Source organism: Cuculus canorus, chromosome 3, assembly GCF_017976375.1.
Source record: "Cuculus canorus isolate bCucCan1 chromosome 3, bCucCan1.pri, whole genome shotgun sequence".
Taxonomy (NCBI): domain Eukaryota; kingdom Metazoa; phylum Chordata; class Aves; order Cuculiformes; family Cuculidae; genus Cuculus; species Cuculus canorus.
In genome coordinates this window covers 57,081,966-57,108,815 of record NC_071403.1, presented here as the reverse complement: position 1 = coordinate 57,108,815, position 26,850 = coordinate 57,081,966, and the positions used below count along the sequence as shown (strand labels likewise).

At 35.9% G+C, this 26,850-nt stretch overlaps 1 protein-coding gene across 2 annotated transcripts in view; it reads left to right on the top strand.

The window, feature by feature from the left end:
* PDE10A (phosphodiesterase 10A) overlaps positions 1–26,850 on the top strand; it is a 371,137-nt gene that overhangs the window by 284,143 nt on the left and 60,144 nt on the right. For both annotated transcript variants that reach the window (XM_009557723.2, XM_009557722.2), the window contains exons 3-5: positions 8,506–8,534; positions 20,040–20,160; positions 22,033–22,082. In XM_009557723.2, the coding sequence (XP_009556018.2) occupies positions 8,506–8,534; positions 20,040–20,160; positions 22,033–22,082 (200 nt within the window). The remainder of the gene's footprint in view (positions 1–8,505; positions 8,535–20,039; positions 20,161–22,032; positions 22,083–26,850) is intronic.

Genomic DNA, 26,850 nt, shown 5'->3' with positions numbered 1-26,850 from the left:
ATTTTCTCAGTTTCTCATTTTTCAGTCTCCGGGGTAAAACAAATAAAATGCATCTCCAATACAAATGTATGTATGTTGTATTTACAGTAGGGTTTCTTCAGAGGGATTGAAACAGTTCCCCTGACGTAAATATGTTTCACACCGGATCACTACACCCTCCCATGTGGTAACCTATGTTCTAAAGCTCTAATGATCCCTTACCCTTGTTGACGTTAGCAAATGTTTCCTCAGGGGCATTTTCTTTGTTTCTTTTGTCAGCTGCTCTAAAGAGAAGAAAACTGCATCAAAAGAAGTGTGGGCCTGCATCAAAAGAAGCATGGCCAGCAGGTCAAGGGAGGTGATTCTGTCCCTCTACCCCTCTCTTGTGAGACCTCATCTGAAATACTGTGTCCATTTCTGGGATTCTTAATGTAAGAAGGACCTGGAGCTGTTGGAACGGGTCCAGAGGAGGGCTGCAAAGATGATCGGAGGGCTGGAGCACCTTCCCTATGAGGACAGGCTGAGAGAGTTGGGCTTGTTCAGCCTGGAGAAGAGAAGGTTCCGGGGAGATCTTATAGCGACCTTCCAGTAACTGAAAAGGGCCTACAGGAAAGCTGAGGAGGGACTGTTTATAAAGGGTTGTGGGGACAGGACCGGGGGAATGGGTATGAACTGGAGAGGGGCAAATTTAGACTGGACATTAGGAAGAATTTCTTCACCATGAGAGTGGTGAGGCACTGGCACAGGTTGCCCAGGGAGATTGTGGTTGCCCCATCCCTGGAGGTGTTCAAGGTCAGGTTGGATGGTGCCTTGGGCAGCCTGATCTAGTGGGATGTCCCTGCCCATGGCAGAGGGGTTGGAAGTAGAGGGTCTTTAAGGTCCCTTTCAACCCTAACTAGTCTATGATACTATGAAAACTGCTCTGTCTTGATTTTTCTGCAGATGTTGAGGATTTTAGTGCAAAGTTCAGTAATACGACATTTGTTTTCAATGTATTCAGAGACCACAGAAACAAGAAAATCAGGCAGACTGCAGAGCTTCCTGTTCTACTTTAGATTCTGTATTGCATGTAAACACTGGACTCTGAAAATTGTAAACAACTTCATAAAAGTGTAATACCTTACACTTTTATTACAGGGACAAGTTGTTCCTTGAAAAAGAAAGTGTATGTTTCTAAACAGAAAGAGGTGAAAATAGGGGAAACAATAAGTTAGGAATAAGGACAAAATTGAAAGAATTAAAGAGAAAATTGTAATAAAAGTGGTGGTATCTGACACTTTTTTCCCCAGTGTGAGTATAAGATTACACTTTTCCCAACATGTATAATGTTATTATATTCTTTTGCTGTCACTGAGCTATATACAATATTTCTTGCTCCAGAAACTGAAAACCTGCTGAAACTTCTTGGCCTGTTAGGGTCAACAAACCTTTGAAGCCTCACTATCCATGTCAGGGACGAAAACTCCATGGCACTGAGTTGTGTGCACTCTGTAATTGCATCCCTTGCCTTGTAGGGCTGTGAGTGGAGGACAGGCTCTATACAGTTGTAGGGGAAGTAGGAGGGGATGCCTTTCCTTAATCTTCCAAGCAGTTTATCAGTCAGAAAGAGGTGTACGTGGACTAGGAATTAGCAAGTCAAACCCACTATGCCCAGCAGGGTCTAAAGAGTATGGACAATAATATATGATTTTAAAATATCCAAATGTCTTGCAGTGGACAAGATCCAATACGGCTTTCTCGGGTTGTTGGATCTTTGTAGAGCTTGCTTATAATGATTTCCTTCATCCCTGGGTCACTATACATAACAAGAACGCTGCGATGTTTAAAACATAAAAGCATTTCTGTTTTCCAGTGCATGCTGTAGCAGTTGTATTGATTTCAATGGAATTACTTAAGGTATGCGTCTGGGTAGTATTTGAGTCAACAGCGATGTAATTTTTCCTACTTATTGAAAACACCTGCTGAACAAAATAAAACTTAAACCTCTGTGCGGTATATTTGAAACACATTCAAAAGTGAAAGGAACAGCTTTATTCAGTAGTCAGAGAATGGCTTAGTAGTGTTGATGCTGTTTCTGAAATATATAATTGTGGTAAAGTTTAAGGATACCTTATACTTGGCTACCAGCAGGATTCTAAGACCAAAAAATAGCAGAAAATCAAATTTCATTGAACAAGAGTGATACTGAAATTGTATTAGTACTGGATGCGAGGCTTTCTTCACCAAACGTGTTTGCAAGACCTGTAATCAATTTTAAAGAAAGCTGCCTGCAACAGTGCAATGAGTGCTGAACAGAATTGAGTGTCAGGCAAGAAAAGTGTTAGATATAGCCAAAAAGGTGTAGCTGTAAACTGATAAGCATGAAAACAGCATAAATTGTTATATGTGCTCTTCAGCCCATTGTCTGTTGGCTGTATTCTGGTAATAAGCTATGATGATTACACCTTGTTGACTGATAAGATAGATGAGCTAACTACTTTAACAATCTCTTCATTCAGCAGTCGTGTTGACTAGGATATGAAGTCATGGGCTAATTATCATAAAACACAATTGTAGACTTTCTTTGTGAAGTACACTCACTGCTGGAAACTATTAAGTTTCTTCCTGGTGGTCAGAGACCAGATTCCGACATCATTTTTGCAGAGATATATTCACCTTGAGAGACTTCTATAGAATTCTATGAAACTATTTAGCTGCTGTGGGGAAGATATCATTCCACAAGTTCAGGGGCACATCCATCACTCCTGTCTTTAAACAGAAGTGAGAAAGTCTATGTTACAGCTATGAAACAATTTTCTTGATCACAATTTTGTGGAAATACCCTGCTGAAATTATCACATCAAATATGCAGTTGAGAGTTTTCTGTTCATGGATATGGAAAGTGAGGATCTACTGTCAGTATGGTTTGTATTGTTAAGCAGTTTCAGAAACAAGAGCAAAATCTGGATCTTCCATATGCCTTTCTGTTCTTACAGAGTCGGTGATACTTTCAGAGAGTCTCTTTTGGAAATTTTCTGGCCAGAATAGGTTGTCCTGCAAAATTACTCCAAATGTTTCATTAGTTTTGTGAGGGCTAAGACAGTAGAAAACAATGAGCTTCCAAACATTTAGGTGTCTCTAGTGAAGTCAGACGTACTGTTTCCTGTCTCCTATTTTGTGTACTGTCCTATTTGCTTATATGCAAAGAAGTGTATAAAAATTTTAGGACACCTGGCAGACAATATGTTTCTCTGCTTACTACCTGCAATGAAGTCTTAGTTCAGGACTTATTTTCTGATCCAAGTTACATTATTGTTTAAGCAGAGGAAGAACTGAGCATCTTTTTTTTTGCGGGAACTTAAAACAATGTGAATCTTACTGTTCATGTATAAAAGCTAGAATGGTTTAGTGGCAGATAGGAATGGTTGGACTTGATGATCTATGAGGACTTTTCCAACCTAGTGATTCTGTGATTCTATGAAAGAAACCTAGCATGCCAACAGAGATCAATACCAATAAATATTCCCATTCAACGTTGAGGTCTATGTCTAAACAAACTGTCTCAGTTTTCTATGAAGTAACAAGGGCTTCTGAAATGTGAAATAAATCCAGAGAGTTGAAAGTCAGGAGAGCTGTTCAAGTATTTTTGGTGAGATTGTGCATTAAGAAGCAAGAAGATTTTTGAATGATGGCTTTAGCATTTCAGTCACATATGTGAGATAGTTGCCACTTTAGGAGACTCACCCTCAGCTAAGGTGTCATGGAAATGATCTTACAAATTCAGTGGAGGCATAAGCTGATAAATGCAAGATGTCTAAAATACGGATGTGAAGTGTCTGAAATAAGGATGCAAATTGCAATTAAAGTAGACTGACCAACTAATCTGATGCTATTCTACCACAAAAATAAATTAAACCTGGTAAACTTTATTTCATGGTGGTAAGATTAGTCTATAGCCAATCTACATTTATTTATGTGGAATTTCTCTTGACATGTGGGTGTATGACACTTCTGAACGGGAAAAAAAAGCAGCAACATTATTGATGCTGGTCTAATGGCATTCCAAACAACTTGTGTCTTGTTAGCCGAAGGAAAAGGAGCCTAAAGCAAATTTGAAAAGAAAAATTATTAGGTCAATCTGACATCTGGTGTGTGGGAAAACATTCCTTGGGAAAATGTGCCTGTATAACTATCTGGGATCTCATCAACAGAATTAATCCTTGCGTTTGTTTGCTGTCATCAACAACAATGGTGAACCAGTAGCAGTATTTAACTACACAGATGAGAGCGAGCACAACAGCATAAAATGAGAGAGAAAGTGCAATACTGCTTTTCTGAAAGAGATCCTGTGATAAAATTTTGAGAGCTTGCTTTGCATTAAAGATGTCTTTATGACTGCTCTGTCTTAGCATCTTGCTATTATCAGAAGGTCAATTACCTTTTGGTTGTTTTTTTTTTTTTTAATAAAAGCCTGCATAGAAATACAAATATGAAATTATTTTTTTTTTAAATGTGCAACATAAAATCAATTTTTGGTTTTAAGTTAACTATTACACAATTTAACACCTCTTCAGACATCCCACGAAAAGAGAACCCCAAACCAAACTAAACCTAGCCTCATGTATGTTGTGGCAAATACCAACCCTGGCCTCAATTACACTTTGCCAAATGCCAAACCTTCTGTGGACGTTTTTTGTTGTTGTTATTATTGTTTTACCTGTATTCCTTTTTTTTGTTTTCTGCTTCTTCCTATCTTGCTTTTCTTGGTTTAGTACAGAAGCTTTTGCAGATGAATGTTGTTTTAATTGCCATGCCAGTTATTATGCATATCTATAGTGTGCTGTGTGTGCAGTTGCTAACTAGAAGTGTACAGGTAGTAAAGCTGAGGTATTAAAGTCTGTTGACGTGTAATTTTGTTTTTAAAACACAAATCTTATCAAGGAAATCTCATTCTTCCATGCCTCCTGATATCAGTAACTCTGAAGAGTGCGTTTTAAATAGTAAAGTTTGCAAAGCTGTCAAGGTAAAACCAAGTGTAATTTTATTTTTCTGGTCTAGGATAGTCTCCTGGTTTTAAAAGTTTAGAAAGTGAACGATTTGTACACATTTTGTGGGCTAAACCAACTCACTGTGCAAGGATTCTGGTCTGTAAACTTAGTGTGAGAAGGTGGGGAAGCCCTTGAAGTTTAGTTTTCTGTTTTTCCAGTTGTTGGTATCAGTGTAAGAATATGCTCAAATTAAGAAGACATCAACATAACGGAGTTTATAGCATCAGCTAAAACGGGGTATTCAGCTATATTACTGACATGTGCCTGGTGCTTCTGAAGTACAAAATTACCTCTTGCTTGGGCTGTATGCTCTTATGAGCTGGTCCTGTCTCACTGCTGGTGACTACCCATCTCATGGTGCTTCAGGTCACATTGAGAATCATGGTGTTAAAAATACAGCTTGCGACAGGCACAGTCGAGCAGCACAGCCAAGTTAATGTGTGCGTGTATAGTGATTTCTTTTTCAAGAGTTCATCACTTCATGTTTTGAAACTGTTGTGATTTTGAAACACATTCAGAGTGCCAGAACTAAATCATACATGTTTCTTCTGCTACTATATGTTATTATGTCAGATATCACAAAAAATTAATGTGATCCTCCTAAATTCTGTGAACAGCAATACTAACAACGAATGTGATTGAGAGGGTCACATTCATGTATCACAGCTGATTTTATTTGATATCTAAAGAAAAAGTGAACTCTAACTGAAAAGTTTCTGGTGGCTCAAAAATAAATATTAAAAAAATAAAAATCATTTATATGATCTCTTTAACAAAGACTTGCTTTCTCCAAGGGTCTTTATTTCCCCCAGTTCAGACACTGATAATACACTTTCCCCTATCTGGTTGTTTTCCCAAGCAATGTGACATTATAAATGGAGAATTATATTCAAGCACATAATTTTTATGTAAGATTTAACTAAATAGCAAGCTACTGTTATTTATGTACTGCATATATCTGAATTTATTTTAATGGTTGCTCTGTTTCTTTAAAAGCTTTGTATGTTGCAGGGGTGGGACCTTACAAAGGAGATCCTTGTGTTTGTACCTTTTAAACAACCAGAATTTGTGGCTTTTAAATAAACAGGTGCATGCAAATTGAGGGTATTTTTCATCAGCCCCCTGTTACTTTTCATGTAGTAATTAATCTTCTCTTTTGGCTATTAATAAAATTTGTGGGAAAAGCTGCTATTTAAATGATTTTCCCTATATTTAGTTCACAGAAACTAAGCCACAAGGGAAGTAGCATCTTACGTGCTGTGTATAAAACCTCAACAGAGTGGTGCCAGCACTGACATGTATGTGCATCCTATGACTTATCACATACCTGGGCCATAAAGACTTGCATCTCAGAAAAGCAATCTGATTCAGTCCAGGTTTGTGGGGTCACATTTCTTCCTTTACTCTTGGAGGAATAAAACCAACCTCTTATTAGGCGTTTAGTTTCTTTTAATACGGAAATTTATCTTCTAGCTCATAATGTAGTAATTTAACTTGTGTCTACATGTATTAGCAGAGTATTTGATTGATTTTTTTCTCTTCTCCTCATCTTTGGCTTTTTTCTTTCCCCTAAAAATATCTTCAGTTTTCTCCACCAGTTCATAAAAACCATGAATTGCAAATCTTATATGTGGAGTTCCAATACCAAACTTTGTAAACATTTTGTTTATCTTCCTTATGAAAATAATGGCATATTGATTATATAAATAAAAAAGTATTGTCTTTATTCATTTTAAAGAGCAGTTATTGTCGTTGTATACCCTAGGTGTTATTTTTTCCTTTCTGATCTGTTAGCATATTTCTCCAAGGAAAGACAAAAGTTTTTTGCGGTAATGACCATCTGTATTTTTTCAGGACTTGTACCCATCAAAATGGACTGAGACCTGGATGAGGGCTTCATATGTTAACTTTATACAGCTTCTTAATAAAATAATGGTTCCTTTATTACAAATAAATATAAATATTATAAATAAAGGAAGTAGTATTTATTATTAAAAAGGAATTAACAATTAATTACAAGATAGGAATGACACCTGTGTATCAAGTATCTCAGTGAATAGGAATCCATTAATTGGTCTTTCTGATATGGGGGCACTGATTTTTTTTTTTTTTTTTTTTTTTTTTAATGGTAACTCAGATAGAGATTATTTAGACTTCTATATTGTGTAGTTAGCTTTAGATTTGGTGCATTTAATCTATCCTCTGTCTATCATTGGGAATTGCAGTGGCAGTTATGTCTTGCAATGATGTGAGAGCCATAGGACTGTGATGGTAGTAATTTACATTAGCTATATTACAAGAAATTACTTCTATTCCAGTACAGGAAGATCACTAGTGCGATTTACCTGTGTTTTTCAGCATATACATACATGATTTGGGTAAAAGTACTAAAAGTGCTAAAAGTACTGAGTTACTGAGAGATAAAACAGCTGACAAAATTAATACTGCTAAATATTGACTGCTGTACATGGGGGAAGATTTTTCTAATTTTACATACACAGTAGTGGGCTCTTAATTAGCTGTTAGTGCTTTGGAGGGAGATTGTGCAGTAACCATCAAGAAACAAGTAAAATGTTAGATATTACTCCTGTCAAAAAGGTGGCAGACCCCTGTGTCAATCTGTAAGCCCCTTTGTGTTTTCCTGTGCTGCAGTATTGCCAATAGTTTTGGTCTCCTTATCCTGGAAGAATGCAGTGACGTAGAGGAGGTAAGAATGGTGAGAGCAACCAGCAGTGCCAAGTGGCTTGCTTGGCACTAGGAGCGAACCCAGTCAGGTTCTCAAGTCAGCTTTTGATGGAGTGTGAAGCAGAGAAGGTCTTGTTTGGGAGATTTGTAGAATCACAGGCTCCATAGATAAAGTGGATAGAGGACATCAGATGAAATTCATAATGTGCAGATACGAAATAAATAGAGTTTGTCTCACGATACTCATGTATTTGAACTGTAGAACTCAGAGAATGTGAATCTGTGTGCTTTTAGCATATTATGCCAGATCATATCAGTAATACTCTTGTAGTCTTATGGTCACAAGGCTTGTTTTTTTCACATCCGTAGAAATCATCAGGAATAGCATCTTTGATCTTAAGAACAAAAAGTCTAAGTCTGCTCACTAACTTACTCCTGTATGTAGGACGCAGGTGGCATATATATGATAGCAAAGGGCCTTTGCTTCTCAGATTGTGCCATATTAACAGTTGTCTTACTGTATTGGAATATGTGCAATATTGGTCTAGTTTGCCTGTGAATTGACCTATGAAATGTAGGGAGTTTTTTATTCTTATTAAATCAGGACAGGAATCATACATAGTTTATCCTAATTTTTAATAATTTTTAGATTTAGAAGCTTAAAAGATTGTAAATGAACACCAGTGGCAGGATATTTCAGTTACTTTATAGACGTTTTACACGAAAGTGCAAAATTTATGTGAAGTGTGGTGAATCTTGTTCTTCCTTCAGAAACTTCCCTGAGTCCCTAATTGTTTGTTTTGTTTCTTCTTAGGTGAATCGACTCCTAAAGAAGTCAGCAGGGTAAGTGCTACTCTCTGTCTCCTCTAGAAGGAAGAATTGTAGTCTCTGAGACACACTGTTGGCTTGAGGTGTTTCTTGTGCAGTCCCTGATCAAGACTGACTCTATTCCCTAGACATAGTGCATCTTCAGAGGAAAAAAGGATTGGTGTACTGGCTGACAACAGAGAACAGTTAATGAACAAAATAAATATTAAAAGCACTTGATTGGCTGTAAATGAATTAAAGGGTATTTTGCATTAATAAATTTAGAGTTCTCACAGTGCTGTTTTTGTGATCCAGTTTTAAAAAGGTACTTTATAAAACCAAGAAAATCATGGGACTTTTAGCTTAGGCGTAACAGCAGACTACTTAATCAGTGTTGCTGCCTTGGGAGATGGTAAGAAGGGAAAGAATATGCCCTATCTAATAACTTCCTTTGAGATGTTCTGTGATACAGATGAGCTAAATGCTTTAATGTGAAATATCTTGTAGTGTACTCTGTGAATCTTAATATCTTGAAAACATATTAAGTAATAAATTCCCAGTTCTAGCCTTTTCTCTGATTGACACTGTGTCCTGCAAAATAGTAGTCCATGGTTGAGAACTAATCGAGGAGATGTTAGAAACTAGTGCCTTTACTGGGAATGTCAAAAGATCAGTACAGGACAGTCTGTTGCCCTCAGATGTGTCCAGTCAGCCTGGAGCATGCAAGTGTTATTTCATATAAGATGAGGGAGCCACTTACAGCTTTCTGAGGTGGAATCATAGTCCTGTTTTACCCCTTTTTTTGAATGTCTTGCATGAACTATTTAACATTCCCAGGACAAACACAATAATGTTTGTCCTGGGACAATAATATCAGACACATATTGAAAATAAGGCTGATTGAAAGTCTACAGAAGCTGTCTGGGTAGGCAGCTGGATGGTCTTGCTCTCAGCTGAAGTCCTTGGAAAATACCAGGGCCTGGAAGGAGTCGGAACCTTGATTTGGTGACCCTGAGAGCAGAGAGCTGGTATAAGGGGGGAATGAAGTTCAGCTCTTATGAGATTTTGAAAGACAGGTTAAATGATATCCAAAAGGAGTTTATTAAGTTGGAAGTTCTCCATATAAGTTATGTGCTATGGATGTATAAGGGTGTTGAGAATTTAGGTGAAAATTAGTATGTTTTAGTAATTTATTAATTTATAACATGTTTTTCTTGGTCATCCCATAGTATTCAACACTTATGGTAGTTGAATGGCACAACCGCAGATTATTGTTATTAGTATATCTGTATGTATTGGTTTGATTTAAAATTAAATAAAGATTTGCCAAAAAAACTCAGAAGCTGTAATTATTTATAAGGAATTAAGTTCTTTCAATTGTCATTACTTTGGTAAACAGATTAACATTTTAAACTCTGTAAAACGGAGTTAAAAAACACAACCAGGTTGCCACATCTGAGCTTTTTAAGGCAGAAAAGTCAAGGAACTCTGAAGGCTGCCCAAGTCTGCCTTGCCAGTTACCCCCTCTGTCTCTCAAACATGCTGATCGCAGTCTTCTTAGCCCCTCAAATTCATATATAGTGACTTCTAGTTTTCCTGAAGATGGATGAGCTATCAGTTCAAGTTCTTGATTCAGTGGGGTGCAGATGAGACTTCAGATGTTCTTAGTAAACATTTTCTCTCGTTTCATTTAGCTATCAGTCATTCTGCAGTTGGTGTTTAGACCGTATTACTACTATTATATATATATAATAATATATAATATACTATATATATACTATAATAATATATATTATATATATAATATATATAATATACTATTATATATATATAATAATGTATAATATATAATATATATATAATTGCTCAGCAATGCACCATACTACAAACATGTTTGTTAGTTTATAGTATATTTTACTAATGCCATATATAATAATGTAGACCATTGCAATACATTTTCTTCAGCAGCAACTGGAATAGATGTCAGCTTAATTAAAATCTGAACACAAACTGGAATTGAAATTAGGAAAGTACTGTGCATAAGTAATGTTTTTCAGACAAAAAGATATGTTCATGTTGACTGAAGAATTATGAGTTTTAAAGTCATTAAATGTTACATTTTTAATTCCTGAAAATGTCTGCAAGAAGCTGCTTATATCATAGGGAGGTGAAAATAAAGCTTAATGAAAAGAAATTTAGTGGAGAATTAAGCTCCTAACTGGCTTAAAATATTATATTAGTTAGGAACCAAGGTACAAATTTGCTGAAAAGAATGTGGGTTTCATCACTGCATTTTTCCCCATATTTCAGTGTTGGATGGAGTGAAGACATTAATGCATTGAGTCATATGCTGTGATATCTGTTGCTTCAATAGTCTCCATTTTTTTGTTGTCCTTACGCAGAACAACAGAATTAGATTGGGGGAGGATATTTTGTGCAAAATTTATTTAAGCCCTTTCACCCCTCCAGAAAGCCTCACCATTTTTCTTTATAAACGTACAAAGTTATATAATTGTTCTAAGGGCTCTAAATACTGAATACTGAACTTGTCATTGATTTGCTTTTTCTCTTTTTATCAACAAAATGTAGTGAGATGAGTGGTGTCCAGATTTTTGAAAAAAATATTTTACTGCTTGAATAACTGGAAGAAAATTTCAATATTTTCAAGGGTTTGTATTGCAGTTTGACACTTGTGTATAGGAACTGCATTTTTAATCTTTTGCCATTTTATCAGCTTAGTAGAAAAACGAAAATAAAATAGCAATCTCTGCTATCAACATTACATTGCATGCTTTTTAAATGAGGAGAGAGTGGGAGAAACCTTCCACATATTTTAAGTTTTGAGTGTTGTAGAACAAAAAAGAAGCTTTTCAAAATTTATTTGCTTTTAATCTGCTCACTAATGGCAATTTCATCAGTATTTTGGTGTTCAGAAGTTATATGTAAAGATATCCTAGATCAGCCTGACATAGTAGCTGACAGAAGGAGGGATGAGAATTAAAAAATAAAAGAAGAAACTGTAGAATGCTGTTGGCATAACAACAGCTCTGGTTACAAAATATCTGATGAGCATCTGTGACCAAGCAGTGAACCTGTGAACTTTTTTCTGCATGCACATTTCCAGTATTTATGAAATATATGTAACTGGGGACAGAATCTCCTTTTCACGTGATGTAGTATTGGGAACATCCTTGGAAATGCTGAGTTTCTTCTGTTTACTTAATGTGCAGATGTGCACCGGCTAGTCCCATCCACCCTAGCTACAGCAGTGGTTTTCTGGGCAGAGGGACTTCAGAAAGAAAACCAACTCTTGAACTATTTTGATTAAGAAAACTTCAGCTGAATTTTATACTTTGTTTTGTTGTTTTATCTGCAGAAGAAATAAAAATAGAAGAATGTGAGCTTGACCACTAAGTGCGTGTGTATTCATGTATATCTAGACTAAAGATATATTTTTTTGACACTGTTAGTGTAAACAGTGAGCATTGGAAACGTGTTATTCTTTTCAGTTGGCAAAAATAACCCCATTTCTACATAAACTATAGCCAGGATTTTGTTCTACGTGCTGCTAAGTTTCTCATGATCACTGCGTGCTCTTTTGTACCTCAGAACCTGAAATTTAAACAAAAATACTTAATGTTCCTGATAAGATCAGAGAGAAATTAGCTGTTGTTCTTTTTGCTTAATGACTTTCCATTCTATGTTTACTCGAACAATACTTCCAGTGAAGCTGCATTTTGCCAAGTACCTTTACTTCGTAAACTCTTAGTGATGCCAACAGCAATTCACTTTGCAGAAGCAGACCATATAAACACCAGAAAATTATTACCTAGCAAGTGACTCGCTCATTTACAGTACTTTATTCTTGGAAACAGGTATAACACTTTAATCCTCTCCTTCCCTCTTTTTAGTTTTGGAGCTTTTGGCAGCTGCCTTGGCACCAGCAAGGATCCAGCACAGTGTATTGCTGACAGTTACAGAATTAGCAAGTGTGTTTTCAGTAAATAGTTGCAGTAATTGCATATATCTTCACCATGAAACTGGTAATAAAGGTTTGGTCTTCTTATGACACATTGGCAAAGCAAGCTCATTCTTTTTAGTATTCCCTTATTAAAGATGGCATTTAAATGTTTTCACACAGTCCCAGAGCTGAAAGCAGCAACAAATCCATAAAAAATTTAGGGGAACTAGAACATACATATATATTCAGCCTTTAGAAATGATGCAAATTGTGTTGTGTCCATTGTCAGGGGAAGATGCTTGTACAAGTGGATTTCTTCATAAAGAAAATCTTGTGCATACTGTGGCAGTGATAAGCAACAGTGGTAGGCAAATGAGGAAGTTTATTTTTAATTTTGTACATTATGTTTTTGGAGTGCTTGCAAGTCAAGTGTTAGGAGGTAATGTGATTTTATAAAAAGCTATTTGGAAAGAGGAGCAGTATTCAGCCTTGTGAGGCTAAGATGACGCTCATTATGCTTTTTTATTATATAATCTGGAGAGGTGATATAATTGAGAAATTAATACAGTTCTATAAGCCTTACAGTTAATAATAGCTTATATGGTTACTTCTATGGAATGACAATGTTTTCTCATAAGACAAGTCTTTGCTTCTTATTATGTGCTTTACCTGTTACTAGTGAAGCAATTTATTTCAGTGTTACCATTTGATAACAGGAAAGGAGGTGATGCAAAGATTACAGTTATATGTTAGTAAATGGGGGCTATTTGGCAAAAATATTCTCATAAGGAAGGTGTTCACCATCTTTTCAAGGCTTGGAGATGATTGGCTACGTAAAGAGGCTGTGAAACGTGGGCCTTCAAAATTAGTGAACCCTTTCTGTTGAAAGTGAGAGTTGGTTTGCATATTTTGACATAGTTGGGCTTGTACTTCAAATGTCATCTCATATTTTTCATTCTTTGCTTTTGTCATGAACAGTGTTTGATGTGCAAACAAACAGTTGGTAAATACCTATGTATAGCGAGCAAGTTCTAATCCATGTCCTCTCCAGTCAAAACAAGAAGAATAGACATCAGACAAATGCATGTAGAAGCAGTTTTCTCTGAGGCTATGTACAAACATTAAAATCAATCACTTCAGCTAAGTCTGCTCTTTGTACCTTCTTGCAGTGTCCGGGTGTTTTTAAAAAACTGGTTACTCCAGCCAACCCTGTTTACCTCTTCTGATTTTTTGTAGCAGAGATATTTTTCTGAGCTTTCTCTCCAAGCTCACTGCACCTCTGAAAGCCAGCTTTGCACTGTTTTATTTCCTTTCTTTTGTTGGTGTGCATTTTGTTTGTTTGTTTGTTTTGTTTTTTAATTATTACTATTATTATTTATTTTGGGATGAGGTCCAAATCCATGTTTTTTGTTCTTCACATGTACAGTTTAGGTGTGTTTTCACTGTATTAGAATGTAGTTATCTCGTAGTTATCTCTGCCCAAAAATGAGAAACACCAGTTTCTATGCAAGATGTGAACTAGCGATCAGTGCAGCTAAACAGTGCAAAGAATCACAGCCTGTGAAAGTACTAGGCCTACAGAAGGTAGTACTACACATAAATATACATGTCAAACATGTACACAACCTGATTTATGTAGAAAAGAAAGAAAGGGAAAGCTGACCTGTTTCAAGAAAACACATCTAGAAATTTAGTTTACTTATTTTTGTGATAATAATCCTTGTTTTTAAGACACACAGAAGTATTGCTGTTGGGATGTCTGGTTTTTTATAAAGGAGGCATCAGTGGCATTGAGAACTTATATATGTAAGAACAGGGTTTTTACCTCTAGTCCAGTATGAGTATACCTCGCATGAAATAGTTTACATCTCAGTCAAATGTCAAACAAATGTTCAGAACGCTAAGACTGTAAACAAATGCACTTCTAAAAGAGTTTATTTTAAGAGTTTCTTTAGTTCATCTTTAAGTTTTTTCCCTTAAGACTCTTGTTGCCAAGTCTGTAATTTTATTGTCAAGAAACCTTGTGGTGGCTGGAAGTTTATCAGAAGATTTTGCTCATTTGGGGTTTTGCAGTTGCTCTGTAGTATGCTGTCAGTTTTAAAGTGAAGAAGTTTGGGTAAGCTTGTTGTCACATTCCAGATCTTTTGACTTAGGTGTTTTTGATGAAATCCATTTCATGCCTAAGGACAATGTTTTGTATAAAGTGCTGTGCAGAATCACTTGGTTTCACTATCTGCAATCTTGACGCTGTCATTGACAGCTTAATTTAGGTGGTTTAATGATGTGTTAGCTGGTTACCTGAAATAATTCCCGATGTAACCAGAGAGAGAATAGGCATTTCAAACTCCGATGTCTATGTACAATCTCCTTGGCCTATGTAAATTCTTTGTTCTTAGTGATATAGCAGCCTTCAAGAACTGAGGCTCCTTGTAAGTGCCTCTGTTTGTTCCAACAAACCCTAATATTCATCCAGTAGTTGCTTCTTACCATGTTTTTCTCTCTTCTAACTCCTTTTCTTTAGAGTACCATTTTGATCTCTTTAAGCTTTTTCGTCAGTTTTTGAGGCAGGTTGTTTTTGTTGTTTGGAGGGTGTTTGTCTGTTTGTCTGTTTGTCTCTTTGTCTGCTTATCTATCTATCTATCTATCTATCTATCTATCTATCTATCTATCTGTTTATTTATTTATTTTTACCTGCTTACATGTCTCAGATGACATTCATGGCCTCTTTTCAAGTACTCTGGGAGAGAATAACTTACACCTGTCCACTGTATTGCCCATCTGACACCTCTAGAGTGCCTTGCAGATTGGTAGCGTGGCACTGGACAAAATTTCTATAAGATTAGCTCACTCAGTGCTGCTGATGTCCTCATTGCACACTCTGTCCAGCCAGCCTGTACACTGGTGAGATCAAGCAAGAGTCAAGTTTTCCTGAGGTCTCTACATTTCAGTCTGATAATACTTGAAAGACTGGGTAAGGAACCTTGAAAATTTTTGAGAAAATGCTCAGTACTTGCAGGAAAAGTTGGTCCCTGTTTTCCCAGAAAGTCTATTTCCAAGGAATATTGACATGACAAGTCAAGACCTTCTTCTGTTTTCTCTGCAAAACATCTCTTCTGTCCTTCCCATTGAGCCCATAATGAAACAGGACTTCACAGCCATGACCACCCAAAAGGCTGTGGTACCCTGGCCCTCTTCGCCCTGTTGTTGGCTAGAGGCTGCCTGCATCAGCTGTCAAAAGAGCTCTGTCATGTGACGCTCTCTGACACCCTCTGAAACCAGTCTGAGATGCCTAAATGAATACAAATTACAAATGAAAAATAAGCAACATCAAGAACAATCTCTCTGGATGTGGCTGCTTCCTGACATGTTTTGTGGCTTTGACAATTTTGGCGTTTGTTTTCTTTTTTATTTCCTCTCCTCATCCAGTGTAATTCCATGTCCACAAAGTACATTTGGCCATCCCTCACCACATTACACAGAATTTTGGTTGTTCGTTTATTCTAACTCCTCCTCGCCTGCAATAATGTCATACATTATGAGCACTGTAAAAGGACATGTTTTTGTTGCAGAACCAGGCAATTGTTGCTGTGGGGAAAGAGCCCTGTAGTAGGGAGTAAGTATCGCAGTGGAACTGGCTCTTCTCATTGCTATTCAGAAGTTGGTTTAAGAAGTTACAGAGAAAACAGATCAACTTCTGGGTTATGCTGGCACTTATTGACCCTGTGCTGTTTTGGTGAAGGCTTTCTGTTACAGCAGAAGGGGTTTTTCTTTTCTGCAGGAGCATAAAATACTCCAAGCACAGTTACCCTAGGAGCATGAAAGCGTGGGAATTAATCTTCATTTCAGCTTGTCACACATAAAATTTATGTTAGGTATTAAATTGTGTCCTTGGATATTTTCTGTGTCTTAATTTTTCAGAATGAATGCTTAAAAATCATCTAACTCTATGATATTTCAGTATCCCCTTTTGTGAAATAAGATGTTTGTGATTCTCAGCCTCTTTGCTTAGATCTAAGTCATAGTACTACTCTTAAATGACCAGTGAGGGGTGTTGTGTTCTATTACACTACAATATTCTAAAGACAGATGACCATAAAAATATTTTATAGAAATATTTTAATATAAATCATGCAAAAATGTCCTCTTTTATAATTATAAATTTGAATATGAATATTTGTAACAGGATTTCCCTTCTTAATTGTTAGTTCTTTTTTCATAATGTTTTAATATTAGGCCAGGACAAGGGGGAATGGCCTGAAGCTCTGCCAGGGGAGATTCAGGCTGGATATCAGAAAAAAATTCTTCATGGAAAGAGTCATTGGGCACTGGAACAGGCTGCCCAGGGAGGTGGTCGAGTCACCTTCCCTGGAGATGTTTAAGGAACGGGTTGATGAAGTGCTTAGGGACATGGTTTAAGGGAGTGTTAGGAATGGTTGGACTCGATGATCCAGTGGATCCTTTCCAACCTGGTGATTCTATGATTCTATGATAATATATGCAGCTACTAGAAATACAATGTCAGTATGATAGTGGTATGATAATGCTAAACCAGTTTTTAGTTTGCATGAATTATTTTAATGTAATGTCAGTGAAATAAGGAATTTTACAGTAAATTTGCCAAAATACTCGTAGATACTGAGTCTTAAATAGAAAGAAATCAGCAATGGGAAGAATGAATTAATAAAAGGAGATGAGTATAAAATGTATAAATTGAAAGCTAAGCTAAACTACCATAAGAAATTATGAAACAGTGCTTATGCTATATCTGATGACAAATGCTCTTTTTTTTTTTTTACCAAGCGGGTTGAATTTTTTTTCAGGAATTACTTTGCTAAAGTTTTACACCGAATATGCACTGGTCTGTGTTAGCAACCGCATTGGATAGCAGTTGTACCAAAGTTTGGTGATGACTTATTTGGTGTTTAAATACATGGTTTCATAGAGAACATTGTGGGTTTTCACCCAAATGTAATTGTGGTTATCCAGTCTTAAATGCCTAGAACCAGACAGATAAACTTCTTTCACGCCACTGTAATTTTATAAGTAAAACTATGTTCCAGCACGATGGAGTAATACTTTGTTGGTGATTTATCTAAGTCATAGAATTACTTAATTGTGAATCTGGACAAATTCTATTCATCTAGCCAGCTGTGGATCCACACAATGTCAGTAACAGAAATCTGCCATTTTATAACTCTATGTATTAAGTAGCTACTATCTTTTTTAGTAACATGGATGCATACAGTGATTTGTCCTGTTTACAAAATGTTTGCAAGCATATGTTGCAGAAGTGAGGATAAAGGGCACATAACTTATTATGTAATTACTGTGCATGCAGAAGTGCTGCTTCATTATGGGAAGAGTTATTATTCTGCCGTGGCTGTTGTGTGAGCTCATTGTGGTGATGTGTTCTCTTAATGTATTAGCTTTAACCTTTCAAAGTTCGATTTAAATACTGAGCGTGCATCACAGGCGAAGAGATGTGTATTCATTTCCAAGTTCTGAGAAGGCATTTTTGCACATGATAAAGGCTTTGTGCGTGTGTGCTTCATTAGCTATTGCTGCTTTAGGATATGTGGCTACAGATAATTTGCAGATATGCGTTCGCGTGTATGAATAATATAGTCTCTTTCTCACCGTTTTCCTTTTTATATGGGTACTTATGGCTATATTGTAAGTATAAAAATTCATGAAACTAAGCTGTTGTTTTCTCCTTTTGAAAAAATCATACTGTAGTAAATGTGGGACTCAACAGAGGACAATCAGTGGAAGCTTGCCAGCTGCCATACGGTGCTAATGATAATGACATGCTGTATCGTGAGCTCAGGACTTATAGCTGTTTATGTATGTATGCAGTGTGACCTCACCATCACTGCTAAAATTTATAATCATCACATCAATTTATAGAAAGCATTACTAAGTGTTAATTATGTTATAAATTGAGTACTTTTTGGACACCCTAGGTCTCAAATTTTCTAATATGCCCATCTGGACCAACAGATTAATGCAATACTGTGTGTTAAGAAGAGGCCACGACAAGGCTTGTATGTTCTCAGGAGCCATTTTAAAGTCAAGATTAAGAACTGCTTAATTAAAAGGAATCAGGAATTGGTATTATCCCCTCTTGGGTTTTTTGTTGGTGGAGTTTTTTGGGGGTTTTTTTGGTTAATTTGTTTTGGTTTTTTTGAGATGAAGAAGCCAAATGCATCCTAAACATACAGCCATATGCTCTGCATTCATGACATAGTGTTTTGTGCATAGAAATGAGTGAAAGTAACAGCAGTAATAAAACTTATACCATGGGATATATTGTCTAAGTTACATGCTTTATCCATCAGTGCATAGGTTTACCCGAAGTTATAAACAGAGAAGATCTAGAGAGATAGGGAGCAGAGTTACATGCATGCACATAAACAATGAAGTAGTGGATAAACTGTGGTTCATGGCGTTTTCTGTTATGCTGTTTACGTTAGTCTGATCTATGTTACATTTGGCTCTAAAGTTTGAATGAGCAGGAGAATAAGTCTTAGTCTTTCAAACAACGTTAATTCATCGAAGTATCGCCAGCTTCATTTTTAGTTTGAGCAACGTAATTTACTGCATCACTGAGTTTGATAAGTAATTCACTGTATTACTTTCTTCAGTTGCAACATTAGCAGTTTTGGGCTGGGTAATGAATTTTTACTTACTGCCAAGTATTGCTTTCTGTGAAATTATTGTTTATGATGTTGTCATGCTACACATGCACATTTACAGCCAGTTTTATCAGGCCTTCAGGACTTAGTTTCAGGACTTGGAACCTGAATGATGATCCAGGAGGTCTTTTCCAACCTGGTGATTCTGTGATTCTGTGAATAATCAAATGCAGCTGGGCCCCTGAAGGGATGCTACATCTCCTTTCCTGTAAGATTTTAGCTATGTCAAGCTGTTTCATTTTACCAGCAACCAGCACCCCTTTGCTCCCATATTAATATCCTAACTGATATGTAATCTCATTGTGGCTTGGTCTGCAATCTTCCATTGAAACAACTGCCTATTAGGCCACGGTGACTAGCATGATTTTGACTCATGCAATTTCTGTCCTTTAGTCTGTTGGTGTTAATTGCTTCTGCATTTGAAAGGCTGAGCTCCTTGAGCTATCTCCTCAAAGCTCTGGTGCTTGTCACAGTTCTTCCATTTTGTTCATGAATTTGAGGTGGAACATGCTGGCAAAGGCAGCTAGTTGACTCCTTTTGTGGTGGAGTATGAGCTTAGAAGGAAGGAGTTGAAGAATACTTACTATCTGCGTGTAGTATCTCAGTTTCTTCTTGAGACATTGTCATGTGACCTTGGCCAAGTTTGGGTGATTACTAATCGCTCAGTGTTGCACTTAGTACACTGAAGAAATGTCTAATGAGTATAGAGTGGAGTGCTGTGCCTCTTGTTTGGCAGCGACTCAGGTCTTCAGAGGGCTGGATTAGGACAGCCATGATTGACTTGATGTTGAAATCTCAGTACATCATTCTTATTGAATTTATATGTTTTAAACCCACAAAATACATCCGAGTTATTCTAAAATGTTCTTGTCTTTGCTTCCATAGTACCAGGATACAAATATGCAAGGTGTAGTGTACGAATTGAACAGCTACATAGAACAGCGCCTGGATACAGGAGGAGATAACCAACTACTTCTGTATGAATTAAGCAGCATCATTAAAATAGGTAAGAAGGAGAATCACATGTCTCTGAGCTATTACTTGGCATCAGTGCACAGTACATTTTTACGTAGGTTATGCAGTGGGTTTTTTCAGGTGTTGTCTCAGTATGAACTTACTTTGCCTTCTGTAACGCAGTGAATCCCTGAATGCACTTAAAGGAATTTCTTTTTTGCTAAGAGTTTTGTATCTAATTGCAAAATTAGAGTCCCCTGTTAAATGAACCAAAGAATAGACTCTTCTAGTTATGATGGTGTTGCAGTGTCATTATGAAAGTAGAAAAACTATCTGTCAGTAATATCGATGCATACTTGAACTCCTTTTGAAACAAAACCAATGCTACTGAAAGAGTGAATATCTTTTGCCTGATCTCAAATTACATTCTATCGTTTAACTGTTTTTTTTCTATCTGACGTAAATACCTTTGTGGTAAGAAAATACTATACATGATCAAAAGTTTAAAAATAAAACCAAAACATTTCCTAGTAACAATATAAGTTTAAATCGGCTTCTTTTTAGCCAGAGTGTATGTACTCAGACTTTAATAGCTTTGTATCAGTAGCTTTGTTCATTATTGCTTTCAGTCAACCCTTTAGAAAGGTGTTACAGTCCCTACTACTTCATCATTTTGTAATGATGAGTAATACTTCTGTTTTATATACACAATGTTTTAAAAGGACCACTTCTGATTTTGCTTAAGTGGTAATTTGGATATTGATGTCCAGCTCACAGTGAATCGGTCTGGATTTTGCTAATACACACTAAGTGAGACCCTATTGAAGACAGTCTGCTTAATTTTTACAATTTTTTTTTCTTTTGCAAAGAAGATTAGATTTTTTATTATATATCTTCTTTACAATACTCATTTGCCTTGTAACTCAGTGTGCTTACTTATTACAGCTGAAGGATTTAAAATCTATATGCAAATTACCATGACCTGAACTCTCACTGGTGTTACACCAGTGTAGCTACGCAGTGGGATTTTTTTCCTTTTTGTCAATGAAATTTAGAAAGCTAATTGATTGGATCACACACGCGTAAAATCACATCCTTGAAGTGTACTGAACAGTTTCTTATATTCATTCATAAAAACTAGGTATCAGGTATGTGCATTTACTGATTAGAATGTTTATTAGGTCTTGGAAAGAAAGGCAGATTTACACTTAGACTACCAAAGTCTGGTGTCTAAATCAGGGTAAAAAAAATTGGTTGCTAATACCCTCTTCTAATTTTGAGAGTTTTCATTTTAGCAGTAAGTTTTGATGGTTATTTGACATAATTTTGAGAGTTTAAGGAACTTGACTTTACTCTGTTTCACTCAACAGTCTGAATCTGGCAGAAATCTAACAAGTATAAACTTTCTGGTGGGTGGATATCAGTATTTTTAATCTGGGCCAGGTGCAGAAAATAGAAACAGTTTGCCATAAAAAGTGATTTCAAAACAATATTTGCAATGTTTTATTTTTTACCATAATTTTCTATGTGAAGGCAAGGAAAAATATATCATATCAGCTACAAACGGTATTTATTTACTCATAGAAATTATGTTATCTTGTTGATGATATTGTAAATTCATGTTGTTACTTCTATACTGTCATATGAATTAATTTGAATTAACAGACATTGGACCTGGGAGTAAGATTTGTAAGGGGGTTGTTTCTAATTATCTTTTAGAATGTAATAAATGACAATAGAGAGAACAAGAATTATCTCTTACGTCTGACTTTGAAAGTCTGGGATACAGCAACAGACATTCACCTTTAGAATTTTAGATGTTTGTCCTAAGTGGAATTGAATCTGTGGTTTCACCTCAGAGAGCTTGTGTGAGTTCGATTTCCCCTTGTGACTACAATTAATTCTTTTATTATTGCTTTGACAGCTACAAAAGCTGATGGATTTGCACTATATTTCCTGGGAGAATGCAATAATGTAAGTATACTGGATTAAACTGCTGCTTTTCTGTACAATGACAAGTGCATTTTTCAGTTTCACAATGATGTTTTGATTTTATTCTGCTCATCATTTAGCAGGAAATATTACACGAGTGCTGAATATTAGCTTTGTGTTATATTTATTTCTGTAAAATAGAAGTTTATTGAACATAAAGAAAGAAGTGTTTCATGCATTTAGATCCTTAGCCTTTTAATTTTTTTAAAGATTCGGCTGTAGTGCTGCTGTTTGTAGCAATTTCCCTTGCAATTTAGCCCCATTATTAATTGTCCTTAAGAAACAGAAAACTTTACTTGGATTTACTCTCTGCATAGCCTATTAGTTTAATCTAGTTAGCTCTTTATTTTTTTTAATGTTATCAGGTCTTCTGTTAACTGGCAGCTGCAACTTGATAGTGAGATAATGTAAATTTCAGATGTAGATTTTTGTTAGCATGAAATAAATTGTACATGTGAAATTTATGAATGAAATTAGTTTTTGATGTAATAATTTGAATAAAAATAGGTCCAATATTTTCTACTTCATTATTTGGCATTTAGAATACGTTGCGGTTTTTTTCTATCCTTATTACTTTGTACAGTTACCATTGTAATACAAGATTTTTAGTTACTTCAAATGGCTACCAAGGAGGAAATGCTGTTTATGCTTCAGCCAATTCCACCAATTTAAAAATCACAGTTTGTCAGAAATTTTATCTTTCATTAATTGAAGAAACAAACTTACTGAAAAATAACTAGTCAGGAAAATATTTTTCACTGGTTTTGTTTCCTTACTTTACACAGCCAGTTTTAATATTTTGTATTTGTGTATTCCATTAGCCAATTTCCTCTGCTCTCTGTGAAATAATTGAATTGAGACAAAGGGAGAGAGCGACATTTTTGAAATTTTGTAAACAGGACTGAAGATGTACAAACCTACAGGTGACTAAAGCCTTGCCTGAAAATATTTTTTACTTATTCAAAAAGGTAGTGCCCAATTTGAAGGATATTTAAAAAGGCTCATTTGGAAATTTACTAAAAGAAATGGAAATGGGTTTTGCATTGTTTTCATTTAATCATTATTTCTATAATAAAGATAATTTTATTATTCAGAAATTGGGTCTACTTTGAATGACTTCTGGAAGTATGTAAATAGCATGTATTTTTAATAACCTTTCACTAAGGGGTGTAATTTAAGTAACATGTTGTTCATCCTTTGTGAGTACAATCTGTGGTTCTTATTAGTAAGTGACAGCATCCACTGTTGTAGGTGGGAGATAACACGAACGATCCCTGAAAAGCTTTCTCCTGCTGCCAAAGGCAGGAGCTTGCATGAAGTACAACAATGTGCAGCACTGTACTTCTGAATGTGCAGCACTGGAGAGCTTCAGTGTCTGTAGCTGGCTGCCGACTGAGCTTGTTCATCTCTAAATGCTTTGTAAACGATTATGATAAAGTTAAATTTGCAGTTTGAGACCTAGAGAATTCTTACTGTGGTGATGTTTTTTTCTGACTAGATCAGTGTGGTATAACGCAGGGTTCCTCCTAGTCTTCTGAAACCTTAAAAGCCTGGGTGCTTTATGACATTCCATTCCATTCCATTCCATTCCATTCCATTCCATTCCATTCCATTCTTTAATAGGCTATGAGGTAGTTGAATCTGTTTGCTTTCCAGTACAACTCTTTCCTGAAGAAGGTTCCAACTAAAAATACACCTTGACTTTATTAACCACTGCTACATATCTGCATTTCCCAAAATGGAATGTTCTTCATGTAGTTATTATAGGGACTGATCCCAAGTCCTTTGAAGTTAATGTGAGATTTTCCATTCACATTAATGGGCTTTGAGCTACTCTCATGTTTGTAGCCTTGAAACTAAATGATAATGCATTAGTCTACTTGTAAGAAATTGTCATTGAAAATTAATTTGGATGTCTTTGTCTCTTGAATATTTAATTTAAAGAATGTGTCCAAGTGAGATTAACCGTCGTCCGGCAAATACCGGCAATATATTTTTATTTATTTTTATGAAATATCCTTTTTTAAAACGTAAAAAATTCTGCGTAGTATAAATGGCAGAAAAGAGCTAGTTCTTTAAGCTGAGGTTTAAAAAAAATGGTAAACCCCCCTATCATTAGCCTAGACAAAGTAGTTGCTGAACACCTATGGCCACATGTTTAAGAATGACTTCTCTGTTTTGGTGGCTTAATGTTTTGATGCTTGCTTTGCGACTTAGGTTACACAAATTCCAGCAAAACTAATTTTTCTTTTTTTTTTTTCCAGTTGTAGCATTTGGCTTTTTGTTTGTTAGCTTCAGAAACATACATAAATCTACTTGTATTTATCCATCCAGCAGCCTCGTGTTTCAGAACTAGAGCTGATGTAGCAGTTATTTCCTCCATACTTCCAAAGAAATAATTCGTGATTGAATGCAGCTTTTTGGAGTGTGTATCTGTGTGTTTCTGAGAATTGGGGGTACTGGATGGGGATTGTGTAAGAACAGAGGAATCCCGTTAATAAGTAGATACCTACTTTCTCCTGAAGGGTTTTGTGATGTTTAGTGATGTGTGTTGTGACTGTATTCTGTAAGGGAACATAGGATCAAAACTGAAGCAAAAAGTATTAACTCTCCTTTGTTTCAGCTCCCACTGTATGAGTGGAGAGTATATGAGTGGAGTATACCTATACATATAAATACGTATGGGTGTACTTGTGGCTGTTTAAAGAAATCCAGATTTAAGAATCTCAACTAAGGAAAGTTTTTGCAATATGAGATTTACATAAGTACCTTTGGCCTAGGTTAAATAGTGAGTTTCTAATTAGGATAGACAATAACTTCCTTTTACATAAATTCTAGGTATTTACAAAATGAAAACCAGCAAATGATTACTGCATACTGTGTGCTATTTTGTCACAATATTGAGAGAATTGGTGTATCATTGCAATTGTTTTTCCATAGGTTACTAAGAATTCATTGTGTATCTTTGGTGAAAGTTTTAATATGGACAGTACTTCCCTTACGTAAAAAATATATTAGAACTGAAAGTATATTTGTTTAATGTGAAGAAAAGCTCTTGATCAGATGGGTTTTCTTTTTGCAAAATGGATGATAAGCTGACCAGTAATGGAGGATCTTGTTATTAAAAAAAAAATCCTGTGAAGTATAGACCATAGATGTGAGTTTGCTAAAATTCTTGTCCATATATTAAGTTTCTTTACGGCCTGATTTTCTTTCTCTGTATTGAAGTATACAAAGCTGTATCTTGACTTGTATTAGAGTTGTATAACAGTATAAGGACCAGGTAATTTCTTTCGGAAAGGTCAGGATCTTCACTTGAGTGAATTTGCTCGAAAGGGAAGATGTGGCACCAGCTGCAGGTGACAGTGCATTTCTTTATGCAAATATGACTCAGAATAGGCACCAGAATGAGTGTGGCCCATTTAGATATTTCAACAATCTTCAGGTTGTTCAAATTGCTTGCGAGTACTAGCATTTGTCAACACTTCTAGCTAAGGGTGTTCTGATAATGTGATTTTGCTTTTCACATTATTGCCTTCAAGCAGGTATCACTTGCATGCCCAACTATTTCCTTCCCCATAGTGTTGCCCTGTGTATCAGAATCTAGTTTACATATGCTATATATATGGTAGAATGCATTGCAAAATATTCAGATATGAGAAACAATATAGCTTCCTCATCAGGGTCAAGTGATCTCAACAGAGCTATACCCATACTGTCTCTCATTTTTGAAGTTTCACTCTGTCTAAGAAATTATCCTTGTCCATGGGTTATTGTAGTTATGCAAATAAAATTATTTATTCTTAAGGTACATGACAGTCATTTTGCAAATACTGTATATTGGTGACTGGAAACATTTCCAAGTCAAACAGGGATGTTTCACAACTCTACATGGAAGTGCTTGACTTTATTTCAGTTTTGTGGTTTATTCCTTATGGGTATTAATATATAGTTTATAAATCTCATGTTATGGCCTTAACTGAGTATCATCTTCAAACATGACTTAAAGGATTTACAGAAATCCTCATGTTGGATGGTATGTGTAAATCAACATGTCTAAGTACTGTGCTAGCAGGCATGGATTTAAGACCATAAGTTGACATCTTTACAAGGCAATATTTCAAAAGTACTTATCACAGCTACGGAGTTTCTAGCATATTGTTATATTATCTTATTCTTCAAATGCTTCTTGTTTATAGTCCTTATTTACGTAATTCATCTTATGATTGAATTACGATTCCTATATAAAGATGTATGACTTCAAATTTAATAGGCATACCCTTAGAATAGCTTTTACTAGGTCTTATTGAGTGTCACTTAGTTCCTGAAACTGCAAGTTGTGTTGACAAACAGATCATTCTTCCTTCTGATAGAAGTGTCCAATAGCTTTATTGTAAGACAATTATGTGAGGCCACAAATATATGCACATACATTGTGCTTCAGGGTGTATCTTATTAAGCTATGCTAGAATTTCTGGTTATGCAGAAATTGTTGCAGCTTGATATAGAGTGCCACCTAGTGAATTTATGGGATAGATTTTTAAGAATTATTAAGAACCAAAGAAAAAACATCTGCTGTTTGCTAACTGTCTCGGATTTTTATGCCAGACTAAGGAACATTATTGTGAATGTGTAAACATCTCTGAAATGTGAGTCTTACAAAGGTGAAACCCTTCTAGCTGCACATCAGTTCAGAAAATGTTCGTCTCTTACCTCTGGATCCATTCTAACATCATGTACTTTTCTTATA